Below are 12,698 nucleotides of genomic sequence, written 5' to 3'. Positions count from 1 at the left end.
ATAACCCGATGCCCGAACCACATCAGCTGGCTCCAGTTGATTTGATATCAACCATAATGAGCGATACTAACACTGTCCCTAACCCTAACCGTGGAAGCCACGTAGTCGGAATGGCGGAGCGTCAGAATGCCTCTGTTAAATACATTACCATCCGTCTCTAGTTTCAGATCCGTAGGCAAAGAGTTGACTTATACGTCAATTAGACTTCGTAAAAGGGTGGGCACAATTGTACACTGGACAGAGTGACTGGAAGGTAAAGAGTAATGGGGAGGGCAGGCTGAGCTGGGTCAGTACAATTCAGCAGTTTTCAGTGGAATTAGTTCTCATCACAGGCGAGGTGTCTTCCTGGGTCGGAGGTGAGGGAGAGAACGAGTTCAATTTAGCATGAGGGGCATCACAGGAGGTGACAATGGGGCTGCTCCCAGTGCTGTTACTCAGAGGGGGAATACAGTAGTGCTCTTCTTGTTCCACCTCTTGTTCTTGTTCCAACTCTTCATCCGTGTCAGCCGTGTCTTCCCCTTCAGAGTGCTCTCCGTACTGCTCCATTTCATTGTCAGACACTGGGCTCTCAAATGCCTCGAGCTCCTCCTCATAGTAGTCACTTTGGAGGTCTGACTCCTCATCCACCAAGGCCGGTTTGGCAGGCTCAATGCGGGACACAATCTCTGCTAGGTCAGTGAACGAAGCATTGCTGCTTTGCGTCTTGTGGAACTCCTCCTGGTGGCTGTCCTTCAGCATCTTCTCCACGACCAGGCTGCGACCCCACACGTCAAACACGGTCGTGCCATGCTGGTGGCCCACCTCAGCGATCTCGTCAAACTTGCCAAACTCCAGAGCGGAGTATCTATCGATGGGAGGTCTGATGTATTCGCAGTAGTCACTGTTCTTCACGGACGCCAACTGCCTGACGCAGCACACGTACGCCAGCCGCGTCTGTATCTCCGAACTGGTCGGCACCTTTACCTTCTCAGCTAGGGGGTTGAGCCAGTTCCATAGGAGCCACCAGCCTGAGAGGGAGTCCCCATAGTTGGTCAGGTTGGTTTCGTCCTGGCTGCCCACATCAATAGCGATCACCACCTTAGCTCCCATGGAGCGTGCCACATCGGCTGGTAAGTTGTTGACGTACCCTCCGTCCATCAGCAGGTGTCCATCTTTAGGATCACAGAGTGGAGGTAGATACCAAGACAGAGACATGCTGGCACGCACATACCGCCATAGCGAACCATCGGTGTGTACTCTCATGGCAGATGCAGTGATGTCAGTGGTAATGTTGAAATACGGGATCCAGAGGTCCTCTATCTGCTTGTCGTTGAAGAGGTTCCTGATTGCGGAGTTGAAGCGGGCACTGGTGAACAAGGAGGTAACTGGCCAGGTCAAGTCTAGGATCCTCTTGAAGTTTGACGTCATATCCATAGCCCACTCTTTGGCCCTCATCCTCACGCGGCTGTGGTTGCGGTCCTCAGCATATAGCGCCGCCACCAGGGAACCAATAGAAGTGCCGCCAATGAGGTCAACGGGGATACCTGCTTCACAGAGCGCATGCAGTATGCCCACCTGAGAACAGCCCCTAGCTCCTCCTCCTCCTAGGACGAGGGCAATGGCGTTGCCGGTGAGGACCCTGGCCAGGCGGGAAAAGTCAGAGTGGCGGTCGGCCGGCTTCTGAAACACACGCTGGTACATCTCGATCAGCTTTGGCAGACTCTTGTTGGAAAAGACCCTGCGGGGACAAGAGAGGTGCAGGTGTCTGGAGATCCAGCTGCGCATGTTGAGCCAGTTCACGGTTCCTTTTGGGGCTGGGCCGTCCTCCCTGTGTAACAACACCAGCTGCTTCTGGGCACGGACCGCGCTGCCCTCCAACACGCGCTCCAGCTCCCCCACGGCGGGGTCCTGCTCCCCCAGTCCCACGATGATGATGCAGTCGGCCTGGCGGATGCAACGCTGCGTCCAGGGGGTCAAAGTGTAGTCCGTCTGGTAGAGGACAATGCGATGGATGTCCTCCTGTTGGCCTAGCCAGCTGGTCAGACGGTACTCATGGACACTGTCAAAGGCAGCTGCACCAAGACGCTGTTTGATGGAATCACTGGTCAGTAAAAGGGTGGGACCAATGGTGATGAGCGCATGCTGCAGCTCCAAGGTGAAGGCTTCCAGAGGCACCTCTTCAGATACAGGTAGCACTGTAACAGTGGAAAGGTTGGAGGCCTGGTTCCACACATCCCACTTACTGCCTCCTGGGGTGTGAAGAGCCAGGCTGCAAGCTGACAGAGGGCAATTGACCTGCTGAAGGATCTTCTGACCCAGTAAATGGATCAACCTCGTGACAACCTGAGGGAACTTCCTTTTGATTGAGCTGAGAGCCCCTTCTGTTAGCTTGGCAAGCTCAGAGTCACGTACAGCATGCACTGTTGTCGCCCTGTTCTGATGGGTCAAGGCCTCCACCACTCCAATGAGGTCACCACGACCATACTCTCCTGTCAGCTCCTTTTTACCATCTTCCTTCATGATAACAGAGCGCAGACGGCCACTCAGCACTATGAATGTACTTTCTGACTTCTCCCCCTGTCTGTAAACAGCCCTGCCAGCTTCCACAGCCATCCAGTCCAGAGTAAAATCTATTTGTCTGACAAAGGAAGATATTCTCTTCACGAATTTATGTGCTACATTTAACACGATGGTGGGCTCCACACGCATGATCTCATAGAAGTGAGTCTTGGAGATGGAGAGGAAGCTGCAGTCTCTAAGTGCTCTGATGGTAAAGGTGAGCGGCTCTCCGGTCAAAACGGCTAGTTGACCCACCAGCTCCCCGGGGTGGGTTACAAACACACACGTCTCCTCCTCGCGGTCGATCATCCGCTGGTACACGTGCAGCAGGCCAGAGATCACAAAGTAAATGCTCACATCCTGATCTCCCTGTCGAGCCACCACAGATCCTGCCTTGACCTGCTCAAAAGTCACTCGGCCTTCCAGCAGACTGGGGTCCTGCAACTCGAAGATGCCCTGGAGGTCTTTCTTAGCGGCTTTGAATCTTTCATAGGCCATGTTCGGGTCATCACCTGTGTGGTCAACGGGCGTGGAGGTGGAGTGTCTCTTCCTTAAAGGGCTGTCCTTATCGCCATCTGTCTCAGTGGAGGCCTCGGCGGTACTGACAGGCGAGTCCGCCTGGGTGTGAGGACGCCGGTTTATCTTGCCTGAACTAGCCTCTCCAATCACATTATTAACATTTGTCAAGGGCACCGCCTGACGCTCCGGATTAAAGAGCTCAGTGGTCAGGCCTAAGTAGTTGTGTAACGTCTGGAAGGTGACTCTCTGGAGGCGCACCAGGATGATCTGAATGACACGTACAAGCGTCTCGGGGCACTTCTCGAACACAGACTGGAAGGCCGATACGGGCAAACGCAAAATAGTGGAGCGAGAGGCAGCCCGTGCTGACGCGGTCTTGTAACTAGTCGGATACTTAGTTATGATATCCAGAATGCTGAGAAGGCTGTGGACACTGTCCCCAGGGAGAACGTCCTTCACCACCGGCTGTGTGCCGTCGTTCTCATGGATGCAAATTTCGAGTCGTCCATGCTGAACGACGTAGATGCTGTCGTCGTCTTGTCCGGGCCTGAAGAGCCCCTCCCCTTCCTGTAGCTCTATAACGTCTGTGTGACGACACAACTCCAGGAACAGCGGCTTCTCAAAGTAGCCGAGGACCCTGACATTTTTTAACATGTAGAGGACCTCGGAGGGCAGGTTGGAACTCTGCACGTCAAACTCTGTGAGGTCAGCTTCCAACAGGGAGGGAGGGGTCTCCTTGGGCTGCACGGTGGGAAGGTCCTTGCGGATTTTAAGGATATTGCTGAGACCTTTGGTTCTTTTGCGTAGCTGTTTGGAGACTGGAGAGGTCGAGTTCTGAACCTTTCGCATTAGCTTCCTCCCATAAAAGAGCACTTTATCCCTCTTTCTGAAGCGATAGGTAGGTTCACCATTCTGTTGTACGCTGGTCGGCTTGTATCTCCTGTACAGGAAAAGCACCACCACCCCGATTAGGAATGCTGCGAGGACAGCCCCGATCAGTACTCCAGTGAGCATGGTGTTCTGCATTCCCTCCTCCACAAACTGTTGTACTTGATTTCTGCTGTTTTCCACCATTGAAGTAGACCAGATGCCCAGCTCACCATCTTCTCCATTGGCATACATCCTACAAAAATCCAAAGGTTGGACGTAAATTCTGCACAGGGGATGACTATTATAGTCAAAGCGCCGAGATATGGGGAAGTATAGCCAAACACTACTATATTTATGCACTGGGTGACATCATCAGTGATGTCACTAGTGATCTGTTTATCTACTTGTGGGGTTATTTATTTGTTTCTCGAGTTATTCCAATGTGTGTGTCTGAGTCATTTTCATTGCCAGAACTATATACCAGGGAAAGGGTTCCCCTTCGGAGGGACTAAAATCCAAACACTACTGTATCCTTCTATAAGGATACATTATCACAAATGATCATCTTCATGCATTGGTTGGGTAGGGCTTTACACTGTGCACTGTGGTTTGGATTACTTTTACTTCTCCATTCATTGTCAATTAGCATTTTTAATGTTTGTTCAGACCACAAACATTAAATAGGAGGCCCTCAATATATACATATACACATGACAGGTTCTTTGAATAAAATGTTTAAAAAAAAAATCATGACAGGTTTAAAGCGTTATTCATAGTCTGATTTATCGGTGGTGAGGTGACCACCGAACTGCAACATGACGCGGTGCCGAGCAAACCACCGCCACCACCCCAGCCCTTCTCTCTGTTTTTACTCACCACCGCTCCACGTTATTACAGCTCCGGTGGTCACCCCACCACCGGAGCGGTGGTCACCTCACCACTGAAAATCCTGACTATGAATAGGCCTTTAATGTATACATGAATATCAAATGATACAAAAGATACAGAATACACAGTATAGCACAGATCTACACCGACCGAATCCAGTACAGAACACAAATAAATAGTCATAGATAGCAGTTATTCACATGTCGGTTCCAGATTTTGAGCGGCGCTATAGCCCCTCCCATGTCCATCTTTGAGGGTTTGTGTAAACACAAACATTGTTTTGCTACCGTTTCCTATGACTAGTGTTGAGTGTTTGTGCACATTAGGCCAGTGTAAACACAAACATTGATGACAGGACGCAAATTGTGATTGGCTGGAATGAGATGTATGATGATAAGAGTGCCCCTCCCTTCACACAGGTGTGATTTTTTGAGGGGCGCTATAAGCTTGTCCACACACGTCTCATATTTGCCATTGACAATGAAAGGAGAAATTAGGTCATATGTGCCACAAATATGATGTACATTTGTGGCAACAAAACATTAAATGCCATTGACAATGAAGGGAAAATGTACATCATATGTAGACGAGCAAATCGTCTAACCAATCACATACATTCAGTTGTTCATGAGATGTATAATGATAAGAGCGCCCCTCACTTCACACAGGTGTGATTTTAATATATATGTTGCTATATACACACTGTAGGACATTGCAACAACCCAAAAATGGGTTCCTGTCCTTAACGGGATTTACTCTACCTCAAATATTTAAATGCTACAGCTTGAACCCACATTTGTAAATTTGGGTTTAGTTTAGTATGGAAAGAAGGAGGAGGAGAAGGAGTTTAAAAACTTTAATTATAGAACGAAGGATTGCCACCATCGGTCCTAGTCGCTGAAGTCGATGGAGTCATCTTCCATCTTCATGCTGCATATTCAGATTTATGCTCTATGCTCCCAATGGTGCAAGAGCTTCCTTCCACCACGTCAGCAGCGGGTCAGGTTGGCCTCCAGCTTCAGCTGCTTCAGCTCGGACCTCCTCCTGCCGCTTCTCCTGCACCTCCATCAGCTCCTTCAGACCGAGATGGCTCCTTTTGCCATCGGTCATGTTGGTCCCAATGTCATTCATCATGGTGATGTTGCTGCCGTCGGACATGTTGGACATCAGGGGGGCAGCAGACCCATTCAGCTTGGGGACGGCTAGTGAGAATCCTGTAAACACAAGACATTTTGAGTTTTAATACAGCCAGTGACTTGAAGCTAATTTCTTCACAGGGGAATATATGCCAAATTAAGTCCAATATCTGTTTATATAGCTATGACCCAAAGCTTGTAAACTAGAGAACCATGCAAGACTGGAATCAAACTGGGGCTGTGGGGTCCGTAGCATGTGGTTTTTAAGTGGTGGGCCTCAGGTCATCCTAGGGGCTAGAACAGGGGTGCCCACACTTTTATGACGTGAGATCTACTTTCTAAATGACCAGCTCAACAAGATCTACCCACTGAAAAAATAAGTGTACCATTGCTGAAAATAGTTTCAATATATAATGTACCTGGGGGGGGGGGGCTTTGGAATAGGGAGAAAATATGACAGGCAGTTTGCTGTCATATTTCCTCCCCGTATTTAACTTAAACGCCCAATGCATTCTCAATGGCAATAGCACAAACTTTGGCATGCTACTAGTCCTACATACTTACACCTAGAAACCCCATTCAAACCTATTTAGGTTCATCTTACGGTGGACATGTTTGCCTGAAAAGAAATCTTTGAAATGTTTCATAGTTTTAGAAATATAGTGCTTTCAAATTTGAGAAATCTATAATGGGGCTCAATGGCAGCTCTATGGCACGTCGAAAATTACTTTCACCTAGAAACTCTATTCACACATTTTATAATTCAGCTTACTGTGGAGACACATGCTGGAACTTTTTACTTTGAAATGATTTGTAGTTTCTGAGTTATTTAACTTAAACGCCCAATGCATTCTCAATGGCAATAGCACAAACTTTGGCATGCTACTAGTCCTACATACTTACACCTATAGAAACCCCATTCAAACCTATTTAGGTTCATCTTACGGTGGACATGTTTGCCTGAAATGGAATCTTTGAAATGTTTCATAGTTTTAGAAATATAGTGCTTTCAAATTTGATAAATTTATAATGGGGCTCATGGCAGCTCTATGGCACGTAAAAAATCACTTTCACCTAGAAACTCCATTCACACATTTTATAATTCAGCTTACTGTGAAGACAAATGCTGGAACTTTTTACTTTGAAATGATTTGTAGTTTCTGAGTTATTTAACTTAAACGCCCAATGCATTCTCAATGGCAATAGCACAGACTTTGGCATGCTACTAGTCCTACAATGTAGGACTTTCCCTGGACCTTCAGTGGGATGATTAGCTTCAATGCACATTTAAGTGCCAATAGGCTCCATGCACAGCAGCACATTGGAAACAATTGGGCCTCTTCCTTAACAGGTCTTACCAATGATTATACTAATTAAAGCAAATAAAAAGTAAGTTTGTCCAATCTGTATGAGAGAGTATGTTAATACAATCTGGTGGAGTATGTTAATACAATATAAGTTATACAATCTGTATGGTACAATATGTTAATACAATATATAACTCATGCAATTGGGGGGGGGGGGGGGGCTATTTTGTTTCCCTGCTCTTATGTTCACACATTTAGATTGTGTTAAAGATCATGCATCACCAGCCACAGGAGCTGACAAATTTTAACCTGATGGTCAAGATTAAATGTATCCCCTTTGCAAGCATGCAGACAGGCTCTGTTAGCCAAAATTGCAGCACTTGCACAGTACACTGGGTTCAAAATCTGGGGCAGAAGATGAAAGTTACATAGCACAGCTTTAAGGCTCTATTCCATTTAGTAGCACAGGGACGGATTAAAGTGAAAAAGGGCCCTGTGGAATGTTTTTTGTGGTAAACTAATGCTTGGAATGGATTCAGCATCATGAAAACCCCCTAGTTTGATACGTCACATGCTACTTAAAGCATGATGAAATCTAGATTTATTTTTCCTTATAGGTTGTTAATGGTATGGTCACATATGCCAATTATCAATCAACATATGCAAGTTAGCATCTCGCAGTTTCTACATGCTGGGGACCCATACTCAACATTTCTAACATAAAACCTTGGTGTACTCAACATGCCTGGGTTCACATTCTGGCAAGTGGCTGACTGAATTGATGTGGATGTGTTGGACAAAGCTCAAATTGAACTTTACTCAGGTATCTAGTTAGTGTGGTTGCCCTAAACCAGACTATTGTAATTGTAACACTTTTTTTATTTATTTTACTGGAGTAACCCTTTTTTTGAAACGCTACTCCTCCCACAGTTTTAACTGTACGCACTTGACCCATATGTCAAATTGAACGGAAGAATGGTGTGCTTGGTCATTGCTAAGAGAAATATTGTATAGTTTAATTGATATTAATTTATTAGTGAATTAAATTTCCCCATTGACATGAATGGGAAAATGCGAAAAATCACGTTCAAGTATTTTTTCCTCGGAGACCCTAAGGGCTATAGTTACAAAACTTGGAGGGATAATTCGTAATACTTACTAAAATTAATTAACTTATAATTACATCGGTCGGCCTCATGGTGGCGCTATAACAGCCCACGTTACGTTTTGGCTTATAACTCTTGAACCGTAGGTCGTAAATTCAAAATTCCTTTCTCCCTGTATTCCTTGGGCCATGACGCATCTCCCCATATAGGCCACGCCCATTTGCGTCAGGATAGATTTTCCGCCATTTTGAATTTTCTTCAAAACACACCTTTATTTTCTGTTTCTACAGATTTTGTCTGAATCTCACAGAAATCGGTACACATGATCTCTGGACCTATCGGACCGCGTTTAAAAAATTTTCAGATTTTTTGAATTTTTTTTGTCCGTATCGTTCGGCCTTAATCGTCGTCCGAAGTTAGCGGGAGGGGCCTATTTTACAAAAAATGCCTAAAATCACGAACGGAATGTCCAATCCATCCCAAATTTGAATCAGATGTCGTGGGTGGTTTAATCAACCAAAAGCCAAAAGCGATTATATTTTCATCCATAGGGGGCGCCGCAAAAGCGAAAAATGTAACCGTTTCTTGCAGAAAAATTATTTTTGGGGGGATAAATCCGGTCATACTTACGCATGACCGCAGGGGTGAGCCATTGTAATTGGCTGGCAATATCAGTGGGAGGGGCATATGTAAGCCACTGCGGCAACCACACTTTGCAATTTTTTAAAATTGCGACATTTCTAGTTTGTCACTGTCACCAAAGTACAGAAACAATGCAATTCATTAGCAAACATTAACAATAACAATATCCTGAATTGGTAGGCCTACTATCATTGGTATTCACATACTCAACCTTTTATCATTGAATAGCTTAATTGATCACTATAATAATTTGATCACTTTGGAAATAAACTATATGTGGGTTTGACATACTACACTGATTAGGACAGCATGTTAGCAGAACGATGAAGAATTTTCATTGCGGTGAGTTGGTACAATTTACAATTACAATTTACAATTTAGGCATTTAGCAGACGCTCTTAATCCAGAGCGACTTACATTAAGCAAAAACAAAAAGCATGGCATACATCACATGTATAAAAAGTAGTTATCATGAATCATGCGTAAACTAAGAACGTAACAGTGGAGTATCTATGTAAACTATACATACTATACTATATAATATATTATACATGTGTACTATAAAGTGCTATGACTACATAAAGTGCAATTCTAGAGCTGTCTACATAACAAGCTATAAGTCTGTTTAAAATACTATCTAAGTCTACATAATGTGCTATCTAAGGGGCTAGGCTAGGGCAAGTGCTACGGGCCATGGTGGAGTCTGAAGAGGTGGGTTTTCAGACTACGGCGGAAGATTGGGAGTGAGGCTGCAGTTCTGACTGCAATGGGAAGTGCATTCCATAGTTTTGGAGCCAGAAGGGAGAAGAGTTTGGGACGTGTGGAGCGTTGTCCCGGCGTTTTTAGTGAAGGTACCTCCAGCTTCCCTGCGTTGGCTGATCTGAGTGAGCGGGAGGGTTTGTAGGGTACGATCATACTTGTGAGATATGGGGGGGCCATGCCTTTGGTTGCTTTGAATGCCAGCATCAGAGTTTTGTATTCTGTGCGGGCCGCGACCGGGAGCCAATGGAGCGAGCGGAGAAGGGGGGAGACGTGTGAGAATTTTGGCTGGTTGAAGACCAAGCGTGCTGCGGCATTTTGGATCAGTTGGAGGGGCTTAAGTGCACATGCCGGTAGGCCAGTAAGGAGGGAGTTGCAATAGTCAAGTTTTGACAAGACTGTTGTCTGGATTAGGAGCTGGGCTGACTCCTGGGTGAGGAACGGTCTAATTCGTCGTATGTTGTAGAGTGTAAACCTACAGGATCTAGTGACAGCTGTGATGTGTGTTTTGAACGAGAGCTGACTGTCCAGGACAACACCAAGGTTCCTGGCTGTCGGGACAGACTTTACCAGGGCGTTGTCTACGGAGATAGTTAGCTCCCGCATAGGGCAGGACTTAGCTGGGAAGAACAGAAGCTCAGTCTTGTCTGGGTTCAGCTTGAGGTGGTTGGAAGACATCCACTGTGAGATGTCAGCCAGGCATGCAGTGATGCGCTCTTCTACCTGGGTGGCAGAGGGTGGTAAATTGGCGAGTTCTCCGGATACCCTTGAGACAGACTGTTGACTAAAGAGGGCACTGTTTTTCCTTTATTTTTTGACAATGGGTTCTCAGATTGGTAGCACAGTGGTTCTCAACCTATATCATTTCAAGGATCCCCATAGAGTATACAAAATGGAACCAAAAATTACCTTTATGGGTCCATTTGTACACTGAAGAGTTACACACCCATAAGGGGCCATTTGGAACCCTCCTAAGGAACCTGGCTAGAGTGAGCAAACATGCACATTGCACAATATCAGCTACAATTTAATACATTGACATTAGAAACCACAAGTAAAAAAACTTTTACCTTGGGCAAACCAACAAAGAGTCACCAGTGCAAGAACTAGATTGAAAACTCTTCCCATATTGCTGATGAAGATTTGACTGGCTGGCTGGCCCTCAGCAAAGCTAGGTTTTAAAACTAGCCTCTGGTCTCACAGCTGTTTATGATCAGCATTAATGAGTGCAGCTGCTCATCTGGCATTATTTGGATGGGAAGGTTTTTGTAACATTTACTGTGTTATATTGGGTTATATTGGTCAAAACGAATTATTCTCTGGTCTTACAAAAATCATATTTTAATTACGCAAACTAAAATGCTGGTGAGGCTTCTGCGATTTCTGGCTTTGGTACACCAGGCATAGTAACAGCTTTAAGGCTCTATTCCATTTAGTAGCACAGGGACGGATTAAAGTGAAAAAGGGCCCTGTGGAATGTTTTTTTGTGGTAAACTAATGCTTGGAATGGATTCAGCATCATGAAAACCCCCTAGTTTGATACGTCACATGCTACTTAAAGCATGATGAAATCTAGATTTATTTTTCCTTATAGGTTGTTAATGGTATGGTCACATATGCCAATTATCAATCAACATTGATTGATAATTGCAAGTTAGCATCTCGCAGTTTCTACATGCTGGGGACCCATACTCAACATTTCTAACATAAAACCTTGGTGTACTCAACATGCCTGGGTTCACATTCTGGCAAGTGGCTGACTGAATTGATGTGGATGTGTTGGACAAAGCTCAAATTGAACTTTACTCAGGTATCTAGTTTGTCACTGTCACCAAAGTACAGAAACAATGCAATTCATTAGCAAACATTAACAATAACAATATCCTGAATTGGTATGCCTACTATCATTGGTATTCACATACTCAACCTTTTAAAAAAAAGATAAAAAATACGGCATCGGCGGTTAATGCGGTTTCGTACACCTTTCCGTAATTGTCTCCTATAGCTGTGTTATGCATCTTTGAAACATCTCACCAACACTCAAGCGCCGCTCTCCGTGAACAGAGGGTATGTAAATCTGCATCCCATGGAGGGCGGAATAAGCTGTCAGGGACCCTAGGGTAGCGCGTCCAAAATTCAGAAAAGCTAACCGAGGGTTCCGAAAGGGGCTAGGCCGAAGATGTTTGTTAAAAATGTTCACTTTAAATATATGTTTGTGTATTCAAAGATATTCACAAAATATTCAGTTTTTCAAAAAGAGCAGATCTACAAGCTCATAGTGCACAAAGTGACGCGCTATGAAATCCTAACAGTTAGGTTGTTATATCTCAAACTTCTTCATTATGGACACCCAAAATGGGCTGTGTATATTTCCGCAGACCCCCATCTCAAAATATGTTGTTCCAGGGACCCCCAGAAGCAATGATTTGTTCACTTTAAAAATATATATAAATGTATTTACTCAAACGGATATTTCTGAGTAATGGACGTTGTAATGATCGAAGTGTCCAGAACATTAGCTATGTCGACTGTCGAGTTTGTCTACATATGGATTTTTATAACGAAATAATATATTTCTAGTAGTAAATAACAATGTCCTGTTGTTCCAGAAATAAGGTTAATGAATAATAATGCTATAATGTGACCTTGCCGGCTGCCAGCATTATCTACCCGGGGAAAATAATTGGTTTCACATCCGCATGTTTCACACAGATTTAATTTCTTTGCTAAATAGTTAGTTACTGTATTGATTTTAAATCATTGAATCGTATCGTATCGCCATGAATGAACCAATATCGTCCATGTATCGTATCGTCAACTATATCGTATCACTGTTACTAAAATAGGGAGGCCAGATTTAAAGTGGTTAAACCTGCAGGCTATAGATCTGTTTCTTGTGATTCCATTCCCCACCTAAACTGTTTAGGTTTGGT

At 44.8% G+C, this 12,698-nt stretch overlaps 2 protein-coding genes across 2 annotated transcripts; both read right to left on the bottom strand.

Moving 5' to 3' along the window:
• Nucleotides 1–297: 297 nt before the first annotated feature.
• On the bottom strand, nucleotides 298–4,179 carry LOC306921351 (patatin-like phospholipase domain-containing protein 7; the record flags this gene model as incomplete). Its single annotated transcript, XM_079498462.1, has 1 exon — nucleotides 298–4,179. The coding sequence occupies one exon, from the start codon at nucleotides 4,177–4,179 to the stop codon at nucleotides 298–300; it is 3,882 nt and encodes a 1,293-aa protein (XP_079354588.1).
• Nucleotides 4,180–5,657: 1,478 nt separating this feature from the next.
• On the bottom strand, nucleotides 5,658–10,947 carry LOC306922613 (uncharacterized protein). Its single transcript, XM_079500334.1, has 2 exons — nucleotides 10,836–10,947; nucleotides 5,658–6,029 (listed from the first exon to the last, which is right to left on the bottom strand). Exons 1-2 carry the CDS (start codon nucleotides 10,891–10,893, stop codon nucleotides 5,767–5,769), a joined length of 321 nt encoding a protein of 106 aa, XP_079356460.1. The 5' UTR covers nucleotides 10,894–10,947; the 3' UTR covers nucleotides 5,658–5,766.
• Nucleotides 10,948–12,698: the final 1,751 nt, after the last annotated feature.

The sequence above is a fragment of the Electrona antarctica genome (assembly GCF_951216825.1).
Source record: "Electrona antarctica genome assembly, chromosome: 4".
NCBI lineage: Eukaryota > Metazoa > Chordata > Actinopteri > Myctophiformes > Myctophidae > Electrona > Electrona antarctica.
Note: the sequence above shows the minus strand (reverse complement) of the source record. Positions and strands in the feature narration are given on the sequence as shown.